This window comes from Sorex araneus, chromosome 5, assembly GCF_027595985.1.
Source record: "Sorex araneus isolate mSorAra2 chromosome 5, mSorAra2.pri, whole genome shotgun sequence".
Classification (NCBI taxonomy): domain Eukaryota; kingdom Metazoa; phylum Chordata; class Mammalia; order Eulipotyphla; family Soricidae; genus Sorex; species Sorex araneus.
In genome coordinates this window covers 73411590-73438857 of record NC_073306.1, presented here as the reverse complement: position 1 = coordinate 73438857, position 27268 = coordinate 73411590, and the positions used below count along the sequence as shown (strand labels likewise).

Here is a 27268-nt window from a genome sequence, read left to right as displayed (position 1 = left end):
CTCCCCTCTAGAGAAACCCTGTACACATCGTTTGTAACAGTGTATTACCACTAACCACTCCCTCCTACCCCCAGGAAACACTATTTTACTTCCTATCCCTATCCTTATAGTTTTGCCTGTTCTGAGTATGTGTGTGTGTGTGTGTGTGTGTGTGTGTGTGTGTCTGTCTGTCTGTCTGTCTGTCATTGGCTTCTTTAACTTAGCATGCTTTTAGAGTGCTATGTCATAATACATATAAGCACACACTTTATTCCTTATATAGATACACCACATTTTATCTAATCCCCAGTGAAAGTACTGATGACAAAGAGAGAGCTTGGTTTGTTCCTCCTTTTTAATTTTCATGAATGATGCTGCAATGAACATCTAAGTGTGCTGTGTAGATACATGTTTTCATTTACTTTGGATCTGTATCTAGAAGAATTTATGACAATATAGTATCTTTTGTATTTAACTATTTTTTTTTAAATTTTTTTTTAAATTATAGTCAAGTATTTATTTTTGAGCATTACTGGTCTCTTACATATTCATTAAAATTGCCTTTGACCTGAAAAAATTAAAGTAATAGGGGCCCTTGGCCAACATTGATTGCTGCCACTGTATTATTTGTTGGCACTATGATAGACGCATTAGGATGAGATGATAATAATGTAGAGCAACATCTAGATGGAAAAGAAACACCAATGTTGAATCTAATCATTTTTGCTGCCATTTACAAAGGCTTACTACCATTATTATTGTCTAAACTTGTATTTAACTATTTTTTAGCAACTGAATCATTTTTACATTCTTGTAAGACTGAATGTCCCAGTTTTTCCATATACTTGCCAGCACTTGTCATTTTCATTATATTTATTATAGTCATTCTAGTGGATGCTAAGTGGTATCTCATCAAAAGTAACTTTCATTTTGCATTTGCTTGTGTTATCTGCTTGTTTATCCAATGTCACAAACATTTATGACAGAGTTTTATAGTTTTTTTCTGAGAGTTTTTTCTCTGAGAGTTTTAAAGTTTTAGGTCATAGATTTACACCATTATTCCATTTTTGTTATAGTAGGGATTCAACTTCTTTGTTACATGTGGCTATCCAATTTCTTGGTACCAACCTATTCTTTCCCTATCAAATTGTCTCAGCGTCCTGAGCTAATCTCTTTATTGATATACTGAATATGTGTGTGTGTGCATCTTTATGCTAGTACCAGCACATCTATATCCATATTATAACTTGAAGAGAGTTTAGACACACAGAGTCCTGGTCCTCTTACTGTGTTTTTTTTTTCAAAGATAGTTTGGGCTATTTTATATTTCCTTGTCGTTTGGATTTGAATTTCCTTGACAGCTAATGATATTTATCTTTTCATGTACTTTATTGGTTATTCGTATTGCTAAAAAATGTCTACTGAGAGTCTGTGCTCATTTTTTAAAATGAAAAAATACCAATGAATTTATTGTTGATGCTGTGGTATTGGCATGCAGTGTGTCAGAGACAACACAATTGGTTGTGATGCCAGGGAGCTTCACGGCAGGCAGCGCAGGGAAACAAACTCACAACTCTATTCCTGCCAGGTAGGTGCTCTACTGCTGGGCCTTATCACTGGGTCCTGCTCATGTTCACATTAGGTGTTCATTTCTTTTTTTATTGTTGAGTCATAAGAATTCTTTCTTACCAACTATATGAATTTCAGTAAGATAGGACAGGAGATAGGCACTTTCCTTGCAATTAGCAGTTCTTGGTACCACATATGATCCCCAACACCACCAGGTGACCCTTGAGTGGAGAGCCAGAAATTGACCCCGCGCACTGTTGGATGTGGCACAAAACCCAAATCCACGTTCCCAGATGCCAAAAGGATATAAATCTTTTGGGTGATATTTTTATATAATATATATGTATATATATGTAGATAGATAGATAGATAGATAGATAGATAGATAGATAGATAGATAGATAGATAGTATCTACTCCCATCCTGTGGTTGTCTTTTCAATTTCTTGATAGTGACTTTCGTGTTTTTATCTCCTGGTGTGGGGGGTACGTGTGAGCACACCCAGCAGTGCTCAGAGCTTATCCAAGCTCTGCCCCCAGAGATCATCCCCCATTATTGTTGCTGTGCCTCATGAGAAGCTGCATCCAGGAACCACTAGGGTGACTGGCAAAGGCTGTTGTGCTTCCTCACAGCTGTTTTGTTGCTGTTGTGAAGGGGCAGCGATTGCTCCCCTAAATGAGATGGACTGTGGGAATCCAGAGGAGCTATGATCACAGCAAGACTAGCTCTGGTTCGTGGGCAGCGACTCTTAATTCCTTTCCTGTCCACCTCCCCACCACCAAGGATGACAGAATTCAATTTCGTCAAACTAGTTTTTAACAGAAATTGGACAACTCCTAGAAAATCCATACGTAAATTCAAATAAATTCAAACAACGAAACCAATGTTGAATGGCCAAAATAAACAGGATATCCTGCTTGTATTTTTGTTGGAAGCAGGACAGTATAAGATAGTAAATTTCCAGTAAATGGTTTTTTAAGCTTCCAGACCTGTGTGGGAGGACCATAATGTGTCAGACAAGAGCTAGGCTGGGAATAGCATTGTTGCTATGATCATTTGCTGCACACCAGAAAATTCAAATTTCTTTGAGGATAGCCTGCCCTTTGTCTCGAGGGATTTGTCCTCTTCCTCGGTGCTGGCCCAGTTTTGTGATTTTTGTTCCAATCTCCTTAATCCGGTGCTAAAGGCTTTGGAAAAATTATTCTAGTCTGTGTTCTGACTAAATACCACTTTTAGGCATGCAAATCTTGGTGTCAGGGCACTGACTTTCACAGATAATTCAGTGACAACAGAACCTTCCTAGTTAAGTCTTTTAGCAGAATGTTGTATCTGTGGAAAGATTTTTTTAAAAAGCAGGAACAATCTATAACATTCTTGTTTCAGGTTTCATTGTCACAATCAGATGACTTACAGAACAGAAAAGAAATGATTTTAGAAGCATCTAAAAACATTGTACTGTATAAAGATTATTAAGTAATTGTTTAAAATGAGACATACCAATCAGTGGAACATGTGACGAGTTGACAGGAGACTCCATTTCTATTCTCAAAAACATTTCCCATTCTGTTAATCTATTTTTAAAAATGCAAGAAGTAATCAACTGCAAAAGGCACATGAAAAAATGCTCTCTATTACTAATCATCAGGGAGATGCAAATTAAAACAATGAGCTATCATCTCATGCCACAGAGAATGACACACATCCAATTGAACAAAGACAACCAGTGCTGGCATGGATGCGAGGAGAAAGGGACTCTCATTCATTGTTGGTGGGAATGCTGATTGGTCCAGCTTTTTTGGAAAACAATATGAACATTTCTCAAAAACCTAGAAATTGTGTTCCCATTCAGCCCAGTTATACCACTTCTGGGAATAGATCCTGGGAGTCCAAAAACACACAGCAGAAACACCATCTGCACTTCTATGTTCATTGTAGCACTATTCACAATAAACAGAATCTGGAAACAACCTGAGTGCTCAAGAACAGATGTATGGATAAAGAAACCATGGTATATCTACACAATGGAATACTACACAGCTGTTAGGAAAAATAAGGTCATCAAATTTGCCTATAAGTAGATAGTCTTGATAGGATCATGCTGAGTGAAATGAGTCAGAAGGAGAGGGACAGATATATAATGACTACATTCATTTGTGGGATGTAAAAAGAAAACAGTATGAAACTAATATCCAAGGTCAGGGAAAATGGGTCAGGAGGGTTGGTCAGTGATTGGTCAATGGTGTGGGAGATGGAAAGTGGTTAAGATAGAGGAGGTTTCATTATGACAGTACTAGTTGGAAATGATCACTCTGGACAAGAGCTGAATGTTGAAAGCAAGTAAAGGGATATAAATGATAACCTTTCAGCCTCTGTATCACAAACCATAATGCTTAAAATGAAAGAGAGAGAAAGAGAATAGGAGAGAGAGAGAGAGAGAGAAGGCAAGGCAGGCTGGGGTGGGGAGTGGCTTGAAGGGGTAAGAGGGAAACTGGGGATACTGGTGTTGGGAAATTACACTGGTGGAGGGATGGGTGTTGGAACATTATATGATTATAAGGCAATCATGAACAATTTTGTAATGCTCTATGTCACGGTGATTTAATTTAAAAAAAGAAATATTACACTTTAATGATCTAACAAAAGTTTTAAAAAAGAATCAACTGTGTGCCTAGAACAGTAATGACTTTCTTTTTCATAGCTTCTTATATTTTGTTATTTTTTTCTTTGTTCGTAATTTTATTCAAAGAGCACTTTATAATATATAATCTATATATTATAGAAAGATGACACATGAGTTTATAGGTAAGTTTTCAAATTAGTTAACTGAAAATTCTCAAAATAGGAACTTGAATGCAAGCTTGTTAAGACTCTGTAAAGGAATATATAACAAATCATATCTTCTATGATCACATGTGCTTTAAAATTTCTTTTACTAAAGTTTTGGGCTACATGTGACCAAAGAGATAGAACAGTGGGTAAGGTGTCTTGAATACAGATAACCTAGGTTTGATCCTCAGCAGCACATAAAAGCCCCTTGAGCTCTACCCAGAGTGATTCCTAAGCACAGAGCTAGAAGTAAATAAGCCCTAACCACAGTCATGCGTAGCCCAAAAAACTTTTGAAACACAGGCTATTTCTTAAAACACCCATTTAAAAACTAAATAGATCCTGAAGCTGGAAAGATAGCATAGTGGTCAGGGAGCTTGCCTTACAAGCAACCAAGCTGGGTTCAATCCCTGACACCACATATAGTTCCCCCAGAGCGCCACTGGGAGTGATCCCTGAGTACACAGCCAGGAGAAATCCCTGAGAGATACCAGGTGTGACCCAAAACCCAACAACTACAACAAAATTTAATAGGTTCTAAATGGCATAATATTGTTGCCTTGTTATTTAATACTAGAAAATTGGAGTAATTTTGTGTATATTCATTGATTTCTTTTCAGAATATGTTGTTTGTTATTTATAGATAATTATCTTATTTGCCATATTTGGAGTACAATTTTTCACTTTGTTATTTATTCTTTTCTTTATAATTTGGAAATTTATATGTGTATATTTTTCCTTTACATTAACTAGCATAGAAAACTATCCCTATTACAGAAATGTGATCTCCTATCTGATTTGTTGGGGTTTTGTTCCCCTATGATTTATATTTTATTTGAAGTACCATTATTTAAAATACTGTTAATGATGGGGTTTCATGCACACACCATTCCAACTCCACACTCCACCATAGTGTCCACCTCCCTCCACCACTATCTCCGGTTCCTTCCTTCCCTCACACCCTTCTACCCCTCCACACCACTCCCGACCCTTGTTCAACTCAGTTGATTTGTGATTTTTATTTAAATGTATGATCATCTGATAAATTTTTTAGGATAATATGAGTTAAGATTATGATTTTTCTCTTGTGCTGGAACTTTCATTACAATAAATGAAATATTTATAAATAACAGAAATAATATCTGGTCTATTTATTTTGGCTTATTATCACTTTTCCAACTATTCTTGCTTTGTATAACCTATTTGATTATATAATATATATAACATAGTTAATATATACTATGTAATTAATATTATATATGTAATTAATTTATAGTATATCATACATATAATCTGTTTGATTATATAGTTTTTATATAATCTATTTCCTTGAGGTACTCATAGCTAATTTTTCAGGATAATCTTGGATAATTTCACCTGTTAATTCTTCCACATACATAACTGATCCTAAATGCCCCCAAATGAGACATTAGGAGAGTTAATACTGGTTTCTGAATTCACAAACACCAAACTGTGAGCTGGATAGAATCACAAAGTCTAATAGCAAAGCCTACTCTCAGCAATAAATCTTACAATCAGCCTCCTGGCGCATTCAATTCAAGACTCTCTTGTGAGGCTGCAGAGATAGTACTGTGGGCTAGGTGCTTGCCTTGCACAAGGCAATTTGAGTTCACACACATATGGTCCCATGAGCACCATCAGGAGTGATTCTTGAGTACAGAAAAAGGAGTAATCCCTAAGTACCACGAGCTGTGACACCAAAACTCCTCAGAATTACTCTCAGCAAAGTTACATATTAATTGATGTCATGGATCTTCAAATTGTATACACCAAATAGTTCAAATTATACATTTTAACTCTACCAAAAAAGTTAGTAAAATACACTCTTTACTTGTCAAACCTCATCTTCTCTATTATCAAATCAAATCAATGTTCACATATTTACATACTTTAGTAGTTTATAAACCTTCCAAAGTTGAAACAATGACCTCATCCTTATCTCCAAATCAGATATTTGACTAGTAGCCATGAAAATACCCATTTATACACCAGGAATTCCTGGTAATTCCATAATTAAAATGACTGTTGACTTAAAACATGCTCTTTGAATAAAGCTTTACACGAATTTACAATCTAACAGAAGAAAAGTATGAAACCATTAAAATTCACCTCGAAAGCATCAGACAGCCAGTGTAAATCTGTAATCAGTTTCCTATGCCCATTTTCTATTGAGGAGACTGCACAGTTCCGGATATGTGTTGGTTTTGTATTACTTTCTGGTTCAAGGAGAAACATAGGCTGAAAAAAAAAAAGATCATCATGTCTAACTTTAGGGAACTGATGAATAGACTCATACTTTCCTCAGTGTTTCAACTTAAAGCAACATCCAGTTAGAGGGGAAAAATATATCTTCATTTTTCTATGGATCATACCTTTAAGCCATGGATTATGGATGGAACCAGGACTGGCTCAATGGCATAAGTGCCTGACTTGCAAACATGAGTCTGAAATTTCAGTATGTGATGCCACCCACATGCTCCAGACAAGGTCCAAACTTGGTCTGGACCCCCTGACACAGAAACAGAGGGTACAAGCTCTGGCACACCACTGTCAGGACTGTGCAAGCATGGGAACTAAAGTGTGTCACCACCCATGAGCACTGCAACTAAAACTTTATGAGCACCATGGCCAGCTGTGGAACCTGGAGTGAGCACATACATAAGTTCTAGAGCTAAAAAGTGAGACCCCAGTGAGCACCATGCAGTGTGTGCAAAAAAGCCTGTGAACGCCCACATCACAATATCAGCAACACTGACCAGGAAGGGGGAAGACTGTAAGTTTCCCCCTTCCTTAGAGTCTTCAATTTTATTTCTAAACTCAATAATTGTTGGCCCCTTGGCCTAATGAGATGCTGTTTTGGGAGAACAGCATTTCTTAGTGTGCACAGAATTAAATTGTATAATTGTATGTTGTAAGATTCACCCATTTCATGGAAATTTTAAAATAGATGAGCACAGAATTATCCATGATACCAATTTTTAAAATGTATGTACTTCTGAAAAAAGAAATATATATCCTTTAAATTCTTATTAGAGAATCACTGTGATGTACAGTTACAAACTTATGAACTTTTGTGTTTGCATTTCACTCATACAGTGATTGTTTACCCATCCCTCCACCAGTGCCCATTCACTTCCACCAATGATCCCAGTATCCCTCTCACCACCCCCACCCCGAAAAAGGAATATATTTTTGAAAAAAATTGACTTTATCAACATCATTGATCTACAATCTTGTGAAATTTCAGGAGATTAGATCTATTTATCTCTGTGTAGGTGTCACCACCTCTGCCAAAGGAAAGGGAAAAAAAGGAAAGAAAATGTGTCTCTCATATGTGAGATTAAAAAAAAGAAATATAGTAAGGGAACTATAAATGGTCAAAGTCACTAGAACTGAAGATTTTGTCTACAGAACATGGATGTGGAGGGGCGCTTAGGACAAGGTGGAGGGAAGCAGGTTCCCTGATGATGGGTGGGGTGCTGGGACACTGCATGAAATGTATGATTAGCAGTACAGCAAATCCCATTACAGCAATAAAAATGGTTAGTGAAAAAAAATTTTAAGGAAAATAAAAGTAATATGAAACTAACCTTGAGAACAGCCTTTTTACCTCGATTACCACCCGTCTTAATGTTTTCTATGTGTTCTACATGTGGAGTAATGTCCCATAGGACAATCTAAAACAGAAATAAATGTCATCACAATACATTTTCAGAAAATAATGGTTGGATCTTCAAAAAGCCTATTGGTGTTTGTTTGTACATGGGTCCACCAATCATCTTGGGGGATAATAAGATTTAACATTATATTAAATAAACCAGCAAGTTTTAAATTTAATATAATTTAAATTTTTTTTGCTTTTTTTTGGTTTACACCCGGAGATGCACAGGGATTACTCCTGGCTCTGCACTCAGGAATTACCCCTGGCGGTGCTCAGGGGACCATATGGGATGTTGGGAATAGAACCCGGGTCGGCCTCGTGCAAGGCAAATGCCCTACCCGCTGTGCTATTGCTCCAGCCCCAAATTTAATACAATTTATACTTTGATGTTTGTGATTATGATAATACGTGTCACTAGTTATAACAATCCAAGCTAGATATTCTGCATTTCTGTCTACTATGAGTGGATTTTTTTGGGAACATGCTATGATCATGGAGAGCTGCCTTGGATATGAAGGAAAAGTGTTTACTTCAAAATAAAGGTCAAGTGTTCAGTCATTCAAATAGACTAGAAAATGGTTCAACTTACTGGAACATGATCACCAACTCTAAGTTTGCACATATACATGGGTAGAATTTTTGGAAAAATCAGGATAAAGGACAATGTTCAACACTGAAGTAATTTCAAAATTTAAGTCATAAAATGTACATAACAAAGTTGACAAAATATTAGGGTTTACAGAATTGTACATGATTTGATTTCATCATTTGCTTTTTTCAAAGCTCATGTCCTCCTTCACATTGAGCAAAAAAGGCATTTCAGGATTGGCAGAGCTAGGTTATCAGTATGGCCACCAGTTATTGTTGAACATGGCTCTGAAAGATCACTTGTTTTTCTGGTTGTTTGTTTTTGGATAGATGAATATAAGTGCTACCAACCTTCCCATTTCAATTACAAGAGAGCTTTCTGACCATCCGAGAAAAAAACCATATATGCTTATAATAGTCAAACCCAGTGGATCACAATAAATTTAAATTGATGCTAAATAGCTATAAGAATTTTGCTTTACATATTGAAGAAACAAACAACTTTAGAATCAAATCTAAATAATACACAAATTAGAGAACTTAAGAGGAAAAGTAAACAATGAGTCAAATTATATGAACAGAAATCTCAAGATGTATATAGACATTTTCCAGTGGACTTCTGTTTAAATTCTGGGTCCTCCCCTAACTCCTATGCCCCAGAGAAATTTCAGAACAGACCATGACCAAGAGATATTAATGCTACTGGGTTTTGATTTTCTATGGAATCTCATACACTGTGTGGCTCTATTCCAGCACACAAATAGATATGACCTTGTTTTGTTCCAGTTATTAAAACTGGGTTATCCTGTGCACAACTTGAGACCCCCATAACAAGCCTAACCCACTTTTCTATTTCAGTAACCAGCATAAAAATGGGCATGCCTTCCTTCTGCTGAGTTGAGTCTTCAAATTAAAAAACACAAACAAGGGCTGGAGAGATAGTATAGCAGGCAGGGCATTTGCCCTGCAAATGCTATACTATACACAGCCCATCCAGATTCAATCCCCAGCATCCCATAAGGTCTCTGGAGCACCACTAGGAGTAATTCCTGAGTGCATAGCCAGGAGTAACCCCCGAGCATCCTGGGTGTGGCCCAAAAACCTAAATAAATAAATAACACAAACAAACTACCAACAAAAATTTAACCACAGAATGTTTCCTAATTAATATATATCTAGGGAGCACAACATGAAGCCTGCCATGGCCATGCCACTGGACCACGTACCCGACTGTTTCACTCGAGGCGCCCCAGAGGGGAGTGGGTAGGAGCCCTCCTCGCCCCTAAGGACCCAGGGAGCCACAAACCTCCAGATCCCAACTGCTTCCATGCTCAAGGCCGCTCCCCACATGCTCAGGCTGAGCCTCATGCATGAGTGAACATATTCTTAGATCGCGTGACACATCATAAGACACTCATTCCCTACCCATTCTCTGTAACTACCACACCACATTTGATGGGGTTCAGATAATAGGCAACAAACCATAAAGGTAAATATATATGCATATATACATATTTTCATATATATATGAAAGCTCACATCACTCAACCTTTAACAGCATGTTAGTGATATCCTAAAGAATGTCTTAATGGCCCCTGCCAAAACAGAACCACCTTCACACTGTTTCCTACATGAATACTTGTTTTGGTAAGCATGTTCAACGGTTCTTCATAGCAGACCATTCAAAATATATTATTTCGGTTGTGCTTTGGGACAGCGATCAGGGCTTGAGATAGAAACATCCCAAATTTGGTGGTGGGAAGGTGTAATGGTAGTGGGATTGGTGTTTGAATATTAAATGTAATCAAATACTGTGAACTACCTTATACATTTTTGTAAAAATTAAATAAATATATATATAGGAAATACGTCAGTACCTGCCCATTTATGCAGCCTCCAGCAATGATATTTGGGTCACTGGGACAGAAATCAAAGCAGAAGATATCTTCTGGGCTCTCCAGCATCAGCTGCAGTACACCCCACAAGCAAGACAGTGAGAAAATGTACGAATATCATAACTAGAAAATATACTAGCACACACACAAACTTACTTCTTTTTCTATGTTGAAGTACTATTGTCAGCATTGAGCACTTACAGATTCATTTCTCAGAATCCTACCTGTAGATTGAAACTTGCTTTTGCTCCTTTTCTGGATACTGGCCATGTATTCAGAACTGAGAGGTTCATGGGGTCAGCTCTGTGAGGGCAGTGCATAAGCCCATTTTGTTCCCTGCTATCTACCTAGCTTGGCACCTAGTGAGCACTCAAAACTAATTTGCTGAATGAGAGGAAATGTAATTATGTGATAATTATCTTATCACTGATAATACTCAGAATTTCTAAACAATACAGAAGGTGAATAAACTCAAATACCCAAAGGATCTGGTCCTTGGAATTGCGGGAATTGAATGGTAGGCTAAAATCCATTTACATGGCCACAATTTATGATTAAATAAAGTCCAAACAAGACAGGAACTGGATTAATTGCATAGTGGATAGGGCCTTGCATATGGTTTAATGTGGATCAATGGCTTTGCATGTGGTCAACCCTGTTTTGATTTCAGGCATCCCACATGGTTCCCGGAGCTCTGCCAGGAATAATTCCTGATTATTAACCCCTGGAGCATCGTTGGGTGTGTCCCTCCAACAAAAAACACCAAACCAGAGTTTCCTGTTTATTTACTTTTAATTTGGGGGAGAGGGCTTCCTAGTCAGTGCTCGAGAGGCCTGCTAATGATTCTCTGCCAGCATGGAAGGTAGTTCATGCTGGGGTCAGGGAATGCTGTGGTACTTCAGCTTTGTGGTCCTGGAGGTAGCCCTGTCACCCCCTTGGTGCTCAGAATCTGCACCTGGCAATGCTTGAGGGGCACATGGTATTGGGAATCAAGTTTATCGTGCTCCCTAACTGCTATGCTATCTCCTGGCTCAAGGGATTGCCTTTTAAAATCAGTTTAACCATCCTCTTACAGTTTTCTTGTTTAAAGAGCTCATTTATTTAGTCAGTAACCATTTCAATAAACTATGTGTAGACCCTAATCGTGCATAAACTGCCTGACAGCACATTTTGGTCTAAAGAAAATCTTGCTTTATGAAGGGTTCTAACATTTCAAGGTCACCAAGTCATTTGGGATTCAATCTGTTAAAGAGTCACGTGAAAACAGTATTTGGAAATCTTAGATTATGGGTGGAAGATGCTCCTCCATTACCTGAGGATGTATGGGGTCAGAGAAACTCCAGAAAAGGATTAGCGAGGGCTGCAGCAATAATTTACCAGACGCATGAACTCTCTCCTCATAGGTCATTCGCACAGCCAGAGACACAGCTATTAGCCCTGATGGACACACAATGAGAATTTAAAATCAGCAGACACAAAGACTTCTTTCTAGATTCTGCTTTCCAATAGCATTGCTGTTCGTTTCATCTTGAGGAAATCTGAGTAGACATATTCTAGAGGAGACAATGGGTTTTCCTGAAGTTTTACTTATTTAATGTGTAGCCAGCAGCCACCGTGGCTTTTCTAGCTCTTGTAAAGTGATGCCCAAATTGAGATGTACTATAAGTACAAAACAAATGTTAGATTTCAAAGATTTACGAAGAATTTATCAATTTTTTAAAAGTTTTTTTTTTTTTGCTTTTTTTTGGGTCACACCTGGCGATGCACAGGGGTTACTCCTGGCTCTGCACTCAGGAATTACCCCTGGCCGTGCTCAGGCGACCATATGGGATGCTGGGATTTGAACCCGGGTTGGCCGCGTGCAAGGCAAACGCCCTACCCGCTGTGCTATCTCTCCAGCCCCAATTTTTAAAAAGTTTTTAACTTAAAAAATTTCTTTCTTTTAAAGTCATTTCGATATGCCAGAAACAGTAACAAGAAGTCTCACAATAGAGACATTATTGGTGCCCGCTTGAACAAATTGATGAGCAACAGGATGACAGTGATGATAGTGATGACAGTGACAGTGATGAAAGTTATTTCCCAATAAATAAATGGGAGGGAAGGAGGAATAAGGAGTTGGAATCCCCCCTTTGTTTAAACAGTTGCATCTCCCCTCGTCAGCCTCTTATTCAAGGGCTGGTGGGGTGGGGGCTGCTTTTTGCCTTATGCAATGGGCAGAGGGCAGCATGCAGAAGACAAGGCAGCCTTGGTTTCTAACTCCCAGGAATTCCAGGGGGCCTCAGTTCCCCCCACCCACCCCCCCACCACTGCCCCCCATGGAATTCCTCCTGTAGGGAACTGAGTCCATCATTCCCTTGGTGAACTTGATCCTTTCCTGGGAGACTAGACACAGCCCTGTGTGTGTCCTGCAGGACCCCCGGGACACCATAAGATCAGGAGAAGGTGCTGGAAAGACTTGAGCCTGGCATCCAGCAGTCCTTAATGAAAGGGCGCTCTCTGCAGTCTGCCATGTGAAAGCAACTGCCCACTGAAATGCCACCCCAGAACACATCCTCCTAGCCCTCCCTTTTGGAGTGCCTTAGTCAGACCGTAGACAACGGGATGCCAGGCGATGCAGGTGATCATTTTCTCCATGAGGTTGTGCAGGTCAGTGAAGGACTGGTACTCCTTCAGGTGGGTGTCAGTCTTGTCCCCAAAGGTGCCTTCTTCCTCTGCCAGACATCTCCAGTCATCATAGAAGGTATTCATGATCTCATTTTGCTGCAGGGCTATTTCAACGCTGTTTTGTTTAATAAAACAGAAAAGGCAATTAGAACACTGGTTTTCAGTATTTAATGGTATGACTTACTTGATTTTATTTAAATTTGGGAGCTATACCTGGGGGGGAGGTGCTCTGTGCTTGGGGAAGTTACTAATAAGCACCTTCGTCTAAGTACTATCTCTCTGGCCCTAATGACCTGTCTACAAATGGATAACTGCTGATTATTTCCAGGTGATAAGGGGCTTAGGAGAAAAAAAATCACAGTGATTTTTTTTGATACTTTTGATACCTACTATTCCCTAGACATGTGATTCTGTATATCACAGGTGAGTGAGAATATTCGGTATTGTCCTTTGATCAGTTTCATTTTGGAAGTTACTCTAAGTGGGACTGGGGAGATAGTTCAGAGGGCCAGGCTGAAGCTTGATTCCTGGCACCGTATGGCTTTCTAAGCATCACTGTCACTGTCATCCCGTTGCTCATCAATTTGTTCGAGCAGGCACCAGTAACATCTATCATTGTGAGACTTACTGTTACTATTTTAGGCATATCGTATACGCCACGGGTAGCTTGCCAGGCTCTGCCGTGTGGGCTTGATAATATCGGTAGCTTGCTGGGCTCTCCGAGAGGGGCGGAGGAATCCAACACGGGTCGGCTTCGTGAAAGGTGAACGCCTTACCGCTGTGCTATCACTCCAGCCCATGCATATGGTAGCTTGAATTAATTAATATAGCATTTTTGTAGTCTATACACTACTTATACAGAATAGGGTATGCTTTGAGGATTAAAGTTAGTTTCAAGTTTAGAATTATTTTCAAAATTCTTTCCGTTTCTGTCTGAATGGAAAATGAATTTCCAAGAGAGTTCAGTACTCGAGGCTACCCTCTCTGCCAGACATGGCAGAGGATTCACCAGAGAGAAATGAAATGAGGACTTTTCTCTGTTTTTTTTTTTCTTTCTTTCTTGATTTTCCTATACTCTACCAAATAGTTTTTGAGAAGGAGGACCTGGAGGCCAGCAAAATGGGTGTCTGAGTTAAAGCCCACAATATAATTTTTTTAGCCTAATTTTTACCTTGTGACCACATTGCCAAGGAAATCAGCCAAATGCTTTGATTTTCCGAGTTCTTCTTTTTCTTCTTCTGAAAATTCTCTTGCATGATATTGGGTAGTGGCATTTTGTGGATATGTCCTAATAATACATTTGAAGAAAGTCGAGGAATTAGATCAAAGACATATATAAGCTGTCACAGGCCAAATGGTTGTGTGACGGTGCTACAGTGCTATTCTAAATGTCATTGTTGAGTGCTCTAAATATTCCTAAATTGAATTACTCTGTGGAAGTCAATGTTATCTTTGTCAACCCGTCTCTACTTCTTATAAAAATTCCTCAAAATCATCATGATCCTTGCTCAAGCTGACTTACCATTTTGTCTGAGTACTTGTGTCCCTGATTTTAGGAACTACTTGCATGCCAAGATCTTTCTCAAATACCTTGACGGTAAAATTTTTATCTGGGTAGGATGTACATTCGATGTAGCCATCCTTTACACTGGAAGCATTATGGTCTTTGAATTGAACTGGTGCACCAAAATCATAACGTTTTCGAGAAATCATGTACGCAATCTGTAACACAGGTTAGCAATAAGGGTTCATATGATTACACCACCGGATGAAACAAAGTGGATGTGTGGAGGAAAGTGGCAGTGCTCTGCCCACAGCCCCGCAGCTGTTAGCATACTGGCCACTGAGCCTCTAGTGCTGTGTGTGTTCTGTTCCCAGAGCCACCGTATCCTGTGCTTACATGCAAGATGCTTTTAGTCTAAGGCAGCACTCCCAGAACCACTCTGCCCCATGGAACAAAGACCAGAACGTGTCTGACCACTCCTATTTTACCCACGGGGCCAGTGGGAGACACACAGAATCTAATTTCCTAAGCTCATTTGAAATCACTCTGAGGTGTGATTTAAACTCCAGAATTCTGTAGATGTTCCCAGACACCTTTGCCCAATTGTCCCCTTTGCAGAAAAATGAAAAAAAAATCACTTAGAACGCTTCTGGAAATCCACCTTCGTAATCAGGCAAACAGAATATGCACCTGAGACTACTACCACCTCCTCAGCCTCACGGCATCGCTTTGGGAAACTTTGTCCTGAGCGTTTAGGATGAAGCTCCTTCTCTCTGGCACTTGCCTGAGGTTGTACTCTTGTGGGACCCTATGTGTGTCCCTGTTCTGCTACTTTTCCTATCGCCTTATGGGACACTTTCATAATCAATGATTTGGTCACAAATCCTCCTTTGGGGCCTGCATTGGGGCCACCACTGTGTTGTTTCCTAGGGCTGCTGTGATTAAACTTTGAGGACTGGGGGGGGGGTGCTGAAAAAAGCAGAAACTGGCCTGGGGAAGTAGTTCAAAGGACGGAAGCACACGCCCTGCAGAAGCGAGGCTCCAAGTTCTTGCCGGGCATCACCTGGGTCTGGCCCCACGAAAGTAAAGCTATGGTGACCACAAAACATGCCGGGCTGAGCACAAGCCGTCAGGCCAAACATCTCTGGCTGGACCAAACGTCAATAGGAGTGACCTTGGGGTCCCTGAGGAGCATCTCCACTACCACATAGCAAAAACTAAACGTAAATAAAGCAACAGGGATGTACTGTGTCACTGTTGTGGATTCTAGAAGCGTGAGACCAGGGTCTTGGAAGGCTGAGTTCCTGTCTCTATGTGATCCTTTGCGTCCTTCAGCACTTAGCTACAGCACTCTGCTCTCTGCCTCCTCCTTCCCATGATATTCTCGCTGTCTCTGAGAATGGTTGTTTTTTTTTTAGGATCTTCATCATATCAGATTAGGGGTCCCATTCTCCCTCAGGTCATATGGCCTCATTTTGTCTGATTCTATCTGCAATGACCCTACTTCCTATATAGGGTCACATTCTGCAATACTCTGGGGTTAGGCCTTAACATACCCCCTTTTTTTCCTTAAAAAAAGGGGGGAGTTATAATTCAACCAGTACTATCCACTTAAAATAGCAAACATTATTCTGTAAAAGAAAAACCTCCAATTTCCACAATACTGACATCCCATTAGGAGCACACCAAATTAGACAGGAAAGTAGCATAGAAGCCAATAAGTTCAGTAAACAAAAATGTTAATGCAGAAAGCTCAAGTAGCAAGAAACAACTTGGTAAACCCTCAGACAAGGACTACAGTTTAGTGGTAAACTATAACAATTTTCACAAATTTTCTTTGACTGAGGTATTTTTGATAATTTTTGACAATTCCATTAGCCATTTAGTTATAACAAGCAATATAAAATAAATTGTGTGCGTGCTAAGGGGTCAGGTTTGGGGGTAGTTGGGTAAAATGGGGACAATGGTGGAGGGAGGGTCACTCTGATGGTGGAATTGGTGTTGGAACATTGAATGCCTGTATTAATTGTATTATGAACAAACTTGTAAACCACAATATTTAACAGGAAAAAAAAAAAAGAAAACAGCCGACCCTGTGGATCTCTCAGGACTAAGTAATGTACAGTGAGAGGAAGAGAATGAATAGAAATTACATATAAGAAATTACATCTAACCTGTTTTGTAGATTCCTTAACTGATTCTGCCTCAATTTCTTTTTCACTGCCCAGTGAAACCCACGGTTTAGAGACAGGCGGATAATAAATAAATGCTTCATCAGGAAATTTTTTAGTTTCATTCTGTTCTTCTAGTGCCACCAGGGACTAAAGTAAAATAAACAGCATTAATATATATGTATAGCTACCCATGGTGTAGTCTATATGCCAAAACATTATAAACAAGTCTCACAATAGAAATGTTACTGTTATGTTCGAGCAAATTGATGAACAACAGGATGACAATGACAGTGACAGTGATATATATATATGTATATATATACACACAAACGTAGGTTATAGCTACTTATGCATATTTTGCAATAAACATTACTTTTTGTGTTCTTTTGTTTTTTAGTTACACCCATGCTGAGTGATGCTCAGGCATCGTGGCTCTACATTTAGATATTACTCCAGCCAGGCTCGGAGGACCATCTGGGGTGCTGGAGATCAACCCACATTGGGTGCATGCATGCAAGAGCCTTATGTTTTATACTATTGCTCTGGACCAAATAAAAGTTAATTTTATATTGATTAACTTTCTTATTTTTTCTTCTTCCTTGGTGTATTTTTTTAATTATGAGAAAGAAGCCACGCAAAAAAGAAAGGTCATTGAAGAAAAAAGAAATCTATCAAGGAGATAGAAAGAAAATGAAAGAGTAAAAGTCAAAAATAAAAAGTTAACGAGAAGAGAAAAGTATTTATTGCATAGATTTATTAATAAGATGTGTTAAATTTTGATGAAATGAAGCTAGTTTTCTTTTATTTAATTAGTTTATTTAATTCTTTGGCGGGCCGGAGCGATAGCACAGCAGGTAGGGCATTTGCCTTGCATGCGGCTGACCCAGGTTCAATTCCTCCGCCCCTCTCATTGAGCCTGGCAAGCTACCAAGAGTATCCCATCCGCACGGCAGAGCCTGGCAAGCCACATATATTTTTGGCATATTCAATATGCCAAAAACAGTAACAGCAAGTCTCACTGGTGCCTGCTCCAGTAAATCTATGAACAATGGGACGACAGTGCTACAGTGTTACAGTGTGAAATAATTTAAATGCATGAGAAAGTCTCCACCAGTATTAATTGGTTTAATCTTCTCAACAGTCCCCTGGAAATGGGCTCTATTGGTGCAAGTGTCCTGAGGACGAGAGGTTCAGAAACCAGCCTAACATCACAGTGATGGGAGGAGACCAGGAATATGGCCAAGAATGGTTGCCCAAATTTGCTTTCTCCTTTTATAGGGTGAACAAAGGACAAATATGTAGCGTGTGTTCTACTCTGCAGTACTTGGTTCATTCTCCACTTACTGATGACCTATTTTAGGTGCCAAAACACGATAGAGGTCCCTCGAAAATATGACTGAGCAAAAATAACTGCATGTATGTACATACTTCTCTCTCAGAGGTATCATTTCCTTCTGACAATCAGCAAGCTGCAAGGGCTTAGGGCATGCTTACATTTAAATAGAGTTCCTTGCCTTCTTCTGTTCCAATAAGATAAAAGTTTAGTCCATATTTAAATTCTTTGTCATAAACAACAAGAATCTCATCTCCAGGATATTCCTACAGAAATATAACCAAAGAAAATCAATGTTCTATGGTTAATTCATTCAGACACACATACCAAATGGATATCCCACTAGTCAATCAATCTTAAATGATTAGCAAAGTAATAATCTGTCAGTAATACTTTCAAAATAAAAAATATTTTATTATTTAAAAAATTAAAAACTCGGGGCTGGAGCGATAGCACAGCGGGTAGGGTGTTTGCCTTGCACGCGGCCGATCCGAGTTCGAATCCCAGCATCCCATATGGTCCCCTGAGCACCGCCAGGGGTGATTCCTGAGTGCAGAGCCAGGAGTAACCCCTGTGCATCGCCAGGTGTGACCCAAAAAGCAAAAAAAAAAAAAAAAAATTAAAAACTCATAAACACAATGTATATAGGAAATTAGTTCATTATTTCTAACAGGAAAAACAGAGAAAAACATTTTTAATATTCAGTCATGTGCTCTGTAATATGTTTGGAACCAAATCAGGACCAAAGTTATTAATCAAATGTTTTAAAGCAGGACTAAGAACACAAAAGGGCCAGAAGGATAGAACAGCAGGCAGGGTACTTAGTTTATACATGACTAATCCGGGTTCCATCCCTGGTACCCCATGTGGTCCCCCAAACCCCCAAGAGTGATCCAGGAGTAATCCCTGAGCACTGTTGAGTGTGGCCCAAAAAGAAAAGGAATGGGGGGGGGGTGGCGGGTAATGACACAAAAGTAGATTCCTAGTCTAGATAAAACTGGCCAGAGTTTCTAGGTGTAAAATTAGTCACTGATAATTTGTTCTCATAGAGAATCACCAAGCAGATTCCAGAGGAGGTATGATGAAACTCACAGTTACAAAAAGTAATGAAGAATGCTAGATTTGTTTGCTTGATGGGGGTACTCCTAGCAGTGCTCAAGGGTTATTCCTGCCTCAGTCTTGGGTATTGCTTTCAGTAGTGCTCAAAGTAGCATGTGACACCACATATTAAATTTGAGCCTCTAGCTTGTAAAGCATGCACTGTAAACTATTGAGTTATTTCCCTAGACAGAATGCTAGATTTGAATACATTTGTTAATTATATGTGAGAAAACTCTAGAGGTAGGAATGAACTATAGAGAGCAATGCTGTATTGACCTGAATGACTTTTTTTAATGGATAGAAATCAGATACTGCAGCTCTGTTTATGAAGTCTGAAAAAATGGCTTCTTTTTTGATAAGTTTATAAGGTTTTTCATCTGTGACATCTTCCTCTACTCGAAGGCCGAATATCTCTTGAGTCTTGGTAGTTAACACTAGAGGATAAATATGTGGGTGATCTGTGAAAGACAGGGTAAAATTTGGACACTTAAATTATCAACAATAAGAAACATGAAATGTTTGCCTTAATATTGCCTTGGTAATACCTTTAAAAGACTTATAAAAATAACTGTTCTTATTTTGAAATCAAGTATCTCCATTTTTGGTAAATGTTTGAAGGTGGGGTTGTGGTTCAGCGGTAGGGTGCATGCCTTGCATGCATGAGAAGAAAGAAAGAAAGCAAGAAAGAAAGCAAGAAAGCAAGCAAGCAAGCAAGAAAGAAAGAAAGAAAGAAAGAAAGAAAGAAAGAAAGAAAGAAAGAAAGAAAGAAAGAAAGAAAGAAAGAAAGAAAGAAAGAAAGAAAGAAAGAAAGAAAGAAAGAAAGAAGGAAAGAAAGAAAGAGAGAGAGAAAAAGAGAGAGAAAGAAAGAAAGAGGGAGAGAGAAAGAGAAAGAAAGAAGAAAATAAGGAAAGAAAGAAGAAAGAAAAAAAGAGAAAATAAAGACAGAAAAAAGAAAGAAAAAGAATGATAAATAAAGAGAATGAAATAAAGAGGAAGAGAGAAAAAGAAAAATCAGAAAGATTAAATGCAAGAAAATAATGATCACTCATAATGCTGCATCTCAAGAAAAAGGCTTTCTCTTAGGACTTTTCTCTGTTTCCTCCGAATCACTCAGTGTTTGTGATATTCATTATATGTAAATATGTAACATATACTGTACAGTATAGGGGCTTCCCCAGGACTGCTTAGGGTGGGCTATTCTGGCCTGAGCTGCTTGAGCCTCACAGTGTGGTGCTGCTGACAGAAGTGCAGGAACTACTTGGGCAAAACCCAGTAATGCCTGGGAAGTCTGGGGGGCTGGCTCCAGGACCGTGAGCACACCCTCAGTAAGGGCTATCTTAGAAGACATTTCAGTCTTGCCTTTGATGCTTACACAGGTGCACTGCTACTATATAAGTTTTATAATATTTTAAATTAATGCAATTATATCATCACTTAGTCATACTGTGGGAAACATTACATTTCCTCCTCATTTCTTTCCAAGACTTCACTAACTACCTTCCCTTCTACGTTGCCTACTTCTCTATTCTTTTTCTCTAGCCTATTGATAGGATACCGCTTCTCCATCAGGCTCTTTTTCTTTGTAGTCAATCTGTCACCTAGCTCTCCATCCATCCCTTTTTTTAAAAAAAGTTTAATGATTACAGTTTAAGTCACATTTTAAAATAGTGGTGTTTGTTTTTGATATACTTGGTTCCCACAGCTCAAAGTTCTTGAGACTCTCTCCATCAAACCATTTTCAGCCATTGAGAGTAGAGAGACAGTGAATTAGGGGGATCTCTTTTCCTTGTTCTGGGTCCTTTGTCCTAGTATGGCTTTGCAAGGAAAGTGAGGCAAGGTTCTTTTTCCTCCTGTCCCTTTCTCCCCAGTCATACCAATCCTTGGCAGCGTCAAGCCCTGGGGCAGCGGGGAGACAATTTCTGGTTCCTGTCATTCTTTTTCCAAGCCCTCTTCTCATTTTCTTATCTTTCTTTTCACACTCAGGCTCCATCACTCCAGTTTCAGTTCTGCCTGGTACCAGCGGCCCACGCTCCGCTCTCCAGGCTCCCTGAGTCCTATAAGCCCCCTCTTTTTCTCCACTCCCTGCACACCTGCGTGTCTGCCATCCTCCTGTCCCCTGCGCCAAGGAGCCATCAGTAAGGGCAGGACTGTGTGTGTTGTCAAGCTGGGATTCTGAACGGATTCATTTAATAGAAATATTTATCCCAACTGGCCTTCTGGTACAATTATTAGGACAGTTTGTGAGAGGTTGTTGATTATGTGTGTGACAGTCATTATATGTGGGGAAATATTTCTAATTGCAATCAGTGGCTATCATAAACAAACATGCAGAATAGATGTGAATTTTCCTGAATGGGAGACAAAAATACATATATTGCATCTTCTGAAAAATCCTAATCCTAAAACCTAGCACATGTGCGATGCTCAACGGACAACTGTTGACTTGATTCACATAAAAAGAATCCTTCCAAAATGCAAGATGAGGATCCTGTGTGCACTGTTATTTGCATAGTTCCACGGCACAGTTATTCATTTTTCGCCTTTGAAAACCACTAGATGGTGCTATGAGACTCCCATAGTTCAATGTGCCAGAGGAAGGACTGTTTTCCTAATTTATGACAGCAGAAAGGCCTGGAAATTTCTATCATTTAAGAAATTAAAAAGTGATAATAATTGTGTTCTCTATAACCTGCTCCCACAAAGTCCCTTCAGGCTGGATATGTTTTATAAAATGATCCTTCCACAATCATTTGATTTCAAGGTAACTAAAATATAGTATAGGGTGTTTGCCTTGCACAAGGCCTACCCAGGTTCGATTCCTCCATCCCTCTAGGAGAGCCTGGCAAGCTACCGAGAGTATCCCACCCGCACAGCAGAGCCTGGCAAGCTGCTCGTGGCATATTTGGTGTACCAAAAACAGTAACAACAAGTCTCACAATGGAGACATTACTGGTGCCCACTTGAGCAAATCGATGAACAACAGGACAACAGTGCAACAGTGCAGTGCTAAGATTCCTCTTTCTAGAAAGAAGTTAGTAAAACTAGTGGACCATTTCTAGTTAGGACTGGAAACCAGGAAAAACTGCAAGCAAAAGACCTTTTAGAAGATTCCTACAGTCTAGTCATACCTGCTCTGAAAAACAACCAACTTAAACTGAGCAAGGTTTGACACTTCCTGTGAACCCACAGCACCTCAGGTTAAACTCAGCAGAAGAATTTCTGTTATCAACACCCTGAAAACAACAATGAGGTAGTTGACTGGCCTTGAGAAGGGCTGTAGGCTCAAGTGTTCCTGCAGCAGAGTGGATAAGAATGATGCTGGAGCATCCTGAAACTTAGAGGCCAGGAGTGCCTGTCGTGAGTCATTGAGGAGGGTTCTGGGGAGCCACTAGCAGGGATTGTGAGGAACACCTGTCAGTGACAGTGACTGCCAATGGTGGAATGATGGACTCAACTTACTGCACTGCACACAAGTATCTTAGGTGGATTTTCACTTACTCTTCACAACAACACCCTGAGATCATTACTATTATTGTCTCCAGTTTTTAACTAAGGACCCCAAGACCCACTAAGTTTATGCAAAGTGTTCAAGGTTGGCAGGCGGGAGTTGGCCTTAGGAGTTTTAATTTTTGCCAAATTAAACTTGAAACACAGAATTGTTTAAAACATACTTTTTAAATTTATTATCAGTAAATGTTTGGTTTATATGCCTAACTTATTTGCTCAGGATCAAATTTAAGAAGGACAGGTGAAAGTGTGGAACAACACAGTAGCCAGAAGCTGGAAACATCCTTAGTGCCTGACAACAGATGACTGGTTAAAGAAATTTTGATACATCTACACAATGGAATACTATGCAGCTGTTAGGTAAGACGAGGTCATGAAATTTGCTTATAAGTGGATGCTCATGGAGAGTATCATGCTAAGTGAAATTAGTCAGAAAGAGAGGGACAGACATAGAATAACTGCACCCATTTGTGGAAAATAGAATAACATAATATGAGACTGACACCCAAGGACAGTAGAAACAAGGGCCAAGAATATTGTTCCATGGTTGGTAGCCTGTCTCATAAGCTGGGGGAGAATCAGCTAGAGTTGAGAAGGGATTCCTAAGTCAATGATGGTTGGAGGCGCTGGAGTGATAGCACAGAGGTTAAGGCATTTGCCTTGCACGTGGCCGACCCGGGTTCGATTCCCAGCATCCCGTATGCTCCCCTGAGCACCACCAGGGGTTATTCCTGAGTGCAGAGCCAGGAGTGACCCCTGTGCATCTCCGGGTGTGACCCAAAAAGTGAAAAAAAATGGTTGGAGGGATCGTTTGGGATGGGAGATGTGTTCTAAAAGTAGATAAAGAACCAAACGTAGCTCTCAGTATCTGTATTGAAAAGCATATGCCCCAAAGTAGAGAGAGAGTATGGAGGAAATTGTCTGCCATAGAGGCAGGGGGAGGGTGGGGTTGGGGGGATACTGGAGACATTGGTCATTTGTGGTGGAAAATATGCACTGGTGGAGGGATAGGTATTTTATCATTGTATGACTGAAACTCAAACATGAAAGCTTTGTAACTGTGTCTCACAGTGATTCAATTCAATTCTCTCTTTCAATAAGAGAGGAGAAAGAAAGAAAGAAAGAAAGAAAGAAAGAAAGAAAGAAAGAAAGAAAGAAAGAAAGAAAGAAAGAAAGAAAGAAAGAAAGAAAGAAAGAAAGAAAGAAAGAAAGAAAGAAAGAAAGAAAGAAAGAAAGAAAGAAAGAAAGAGAGAGAAAGGAAGGAAGGAAGGAAGGAAGGAAGGAAGGAAGAAAGAAAGAAAGAAAGAAAGAAAGAAAGAAAGAAAGAAAGAAAGAAAGAAAGAAAGAAAGAAAGAAAGAAAGAAAGAAAGAAAGAAAGAAAGAAAGAAAGAGAGAGAGAAAGTGTGGAACAAGTGTAAGAAGCCCTACTCTAAAACATAGTCAATTCTTAGTGCTGGAGGAGTGTACAAACGGTAGGATGCTTGCCTTGCACACAGTAACTCAGGTTCAATGTCCTCATATGGTCCCCCAAGCCTGCCAGGAGTGATCCCTGAGCACTGAGCTAGGAATAAGCCCTGAGCACATCAAGGTGTGTCCACCCCTTTAAACAAAACAAACAAAACTCCCACAAAATCCAAAACATAAGCCAACTCTGGTATACAACTATTCTCTAATTACCATCAATAGCACCCATCCTATGTGATCAAAAGCCCAAAATCTTTACAAAACCTTACTCAGCTTTTAGATCTCCTTCCTGCCCAGCTTTTCTATTTCTAAGCATGAAACAAATGCTCTAACTTAACTCTAAAAGGAAAGTTTCAACACAGCAAGAAAGTCCTGTTGGTAGAAGATTATTTTTCATTTAAAAGTGCTAACAAAAATAGTTTTGGTTGTCTAAGTTCTACTTAGACATGAAGTGCAAACAAATGTTACCAGTGAATTAGAATTTGAAGGATACTATTCTTAGAAAAGTTAATAACAGTTCCTGGGCATATGCCCTAGTACTTGGGCTTTCTTCCTGGCAGCAAGGATAAACTTCTAAATTTTTTAAAAAATTCTTTTTTTGAATTTTTAATTTCATACTCTAAATTATATAGTGTAATTTTAACCTAGATACATTTTGATCAATCATTACAATGCATTGTTTTCCCAGTTGCTCACTGCATAAAGTATTTTAATATGGGGACATAAATTCTGAATTTTCTTTTCACTCACCTGCAACTGCCAGATTTTCAGGTTCTTCATCTTCTCTAACTAGGATAGAATAAAGTTATGTCAAATTTATATTTTTGAATCATGTAAGTTATTTTCTTAATAACTTTCAATAAAACTTTAAGTATAAAACACAAATGTAAATATATGAAGTCAAGCCATTCTAGAATAATAAAACTGAAGAAACTAATTATCTTTTATGCAATATACTTTCTCAGTTGGGCTGGAGCGATAGCACAACTGTTGGGCGTTCGCCTTCCACGCGGCCGACCCAAGTTCGATTCCTCTGCCCCTCTTGGAGAGCCCGGCCAGCTACCGAGAGTATCGAGCCCGAGCGGCAGAGCCTGGCAAGCTACCCGTGCATATTGGATATGCCAAAAACAGTAACAATAAGTCTCTCAATGAGAGACGTTACTGGTGCCCGCTAGAACAAATCAATGAGCAACGAGATGACAGTGATGACTTTCTCAGTTATCTTGCTATGTCAGTTAGTTATTATCGCAATGAAATTTTTTTTAAAAAAGTGAATATCCTTATCTTGAATTTCTGTCTGTAAAAAATACACACAAGAAACATAAATCATGATCATCTGGACTGCTGATATTGCACAAACTCTAGCTCTATAAAAATTCATTTCAAGGTCTGGAGAGACAGTACAGTGCTTCCCTTGCATGCCGCCAACCCAGGATTGATCCCCAGCATCCTATATGGTCCCCTGAGCACCACCAGGAGTAATTCCTGAGTGCAGAGCCAGGTGTAACCCCTGAGCATCTTCAAGTGTGGCCCCCAACCAACAAAACAAACAAATTTATTTCATGTAAAAACCTACCAGATAATGGTCTTTTAGTTTTGCCTGATTTGGCCTTTTTTTTTGTTGCAAGCTTGGGCTTTTGAGCTTTAGGAGCCATGGTTCTAATTTAATCTGCAGACAGAAGGACTATCATTAGTGAATTCTGGTTGGTGTACAATTGACCTGTCAACACTAAGCACAACAGAGGACCCTGTCGGACTCCCTGCCCCCCACAACTCTATGCCTGTATATGTAACCAATAGGTTCTCATCTGAATTGTCAGAAAATACCTCTAAACATTTTTTTAAAAGAAATTGCTCTTCAGTCTTGACAGGATATAAACTGACCAAGTTCGCTGCCAAATATATCAAAGTCTTATCATCTCAGTACTATTTTCCATTTTTTTTTTTTTTAGAGGACAAGACATCCGAGTTTATTGGCTGTGAAGGAAAAGGCTGCAAGGTTAGGAGCATGATTTCAGAAGTCTAATCAGTTGGGCTTAAAAACAGGCTATATTCACAATATGGAAAAAAACAGAGTGCCCGAAAACAGATGATTGGCTAAAGAAACTCTGGTATAGTTTCCGCCCAGAGATGAACCGGGAGCCGCGGCACGAGAAACAGACCCTCCGCGCCTATTGACTGTGATCCTGAGGTCTCCTAACCCATTTTGGCACCAGAGCGGATGCTTGCAGCCATCCATTTTGACTGTGAACTGAGCTAAAATATTAGAAACCCAAAACTCAAAATCTTCACTCTCAGCAATGAAGAGAAATTATTAGATGATGCCTATTCAGCAGGCCTGATTGTTGGGGAAAATTTCCAATCAATAATAGTGAGTTCTGTATGGAAATATGGAATGTACTCAATATATATAGAGAATAATGGGAATATCATTAGCTACTTACATGGGGGGTGGGGAGGAGGTGGGTGTATTGGGGTTCTTGGTGGTGGAACGGGTGCACTGGTGAAGGGATGGTGGATTAATCAGTATTTGACTGTGACTTAAACCTGAAAGCTTTGTATTTTTTTTTCTTTTTTTCACGGTGGTTCAATAAAATATTTCTTAAAAAAATAAAAGAAAAGAAAAGAAAAAGAAACTCTGGTATATCTACACAATGGAATACTATGTAGCTGTCAGAAAACATGAAGTCATGAAATTTGCGTATAAGTGGATCAACATGGAAAGTATCATGCTGAGTGAAATGAGTCAGAAAGAGAGAGACAGATACAGAAAGATCGCACTCATATGTGAAATATAAAGTAGCTGAGAGGTACAAGCTTACAATGTTGCGATTTCTGGCAAATATTTCTCTGGACTTAGTTACTAAAATACTAAAATACAGAAATCCAAAACTGTGCTGCTGCTAGTGCGGCCTCCTGACCTCATATCTCTTCATTCTCAGCAATGGAAAACAAATTACCAAATGCTTTCTTTTCAGC

The 27268-nt window shown here is 39.3% G+C and overlaps 1 protein-coding gene across 1 annotated transcript in view; it reads right to left on the bottom strand.

Annotated features, from left to right (window-relative positions):
• DNAI3 (dynein axonemal intermediate chain 3) overlaps positions 1 to 27268 on the bottom strand; it is a 60161-nt gene that overhangs the window by 28542 nt on the left and 4351 nt on the right. Inside the window, exons 3-14 of the mRNA XM_004603632.2 lie at positions 25040 to 25078; positions 19595 to 19776; positions 18379 to 18483; positions 16885 to 17031; positions 14729 to 14928; positions 14378 to 14494; positions 13131 to 13321; positions 11852 to 11976; positions 10522 to 10611; positions 7986 to 8072; positions 6505 to 6633; positions 3046 to 3119 (exon numbers count right to left, since the gene is read on the bottom strand). Of these exons, the coding sequence (XP_004603689.2) occupies positions 3046 to 3119; positions 6505 to 6633; positions 7986 to 8072; positions 10522 to 10611; positions 11852 to 11976; positions 13131 to 13321; positions 14378 to 14494; positions 14729 to 14928; positions 16885 to 17031; positions 18379 to 18483; positions 19595 to 19776; positions 25040 to 25078 (1486 nt within the window). The remainder of the gene's footprint in view (positions 1 to 3045; positions 3120 to 6504; positions 6634 to 7985; positions 8073 to 10521; positions 10612 to 11851; positions 11977 to 13130; positions 13322 to 14377; positions 14495 to 14728; positions 14929 to 16884; positions 17032 to 18378; positions 18484 to 19594; positions 19777 to 25039; positions 25079 to 27268) is intronic.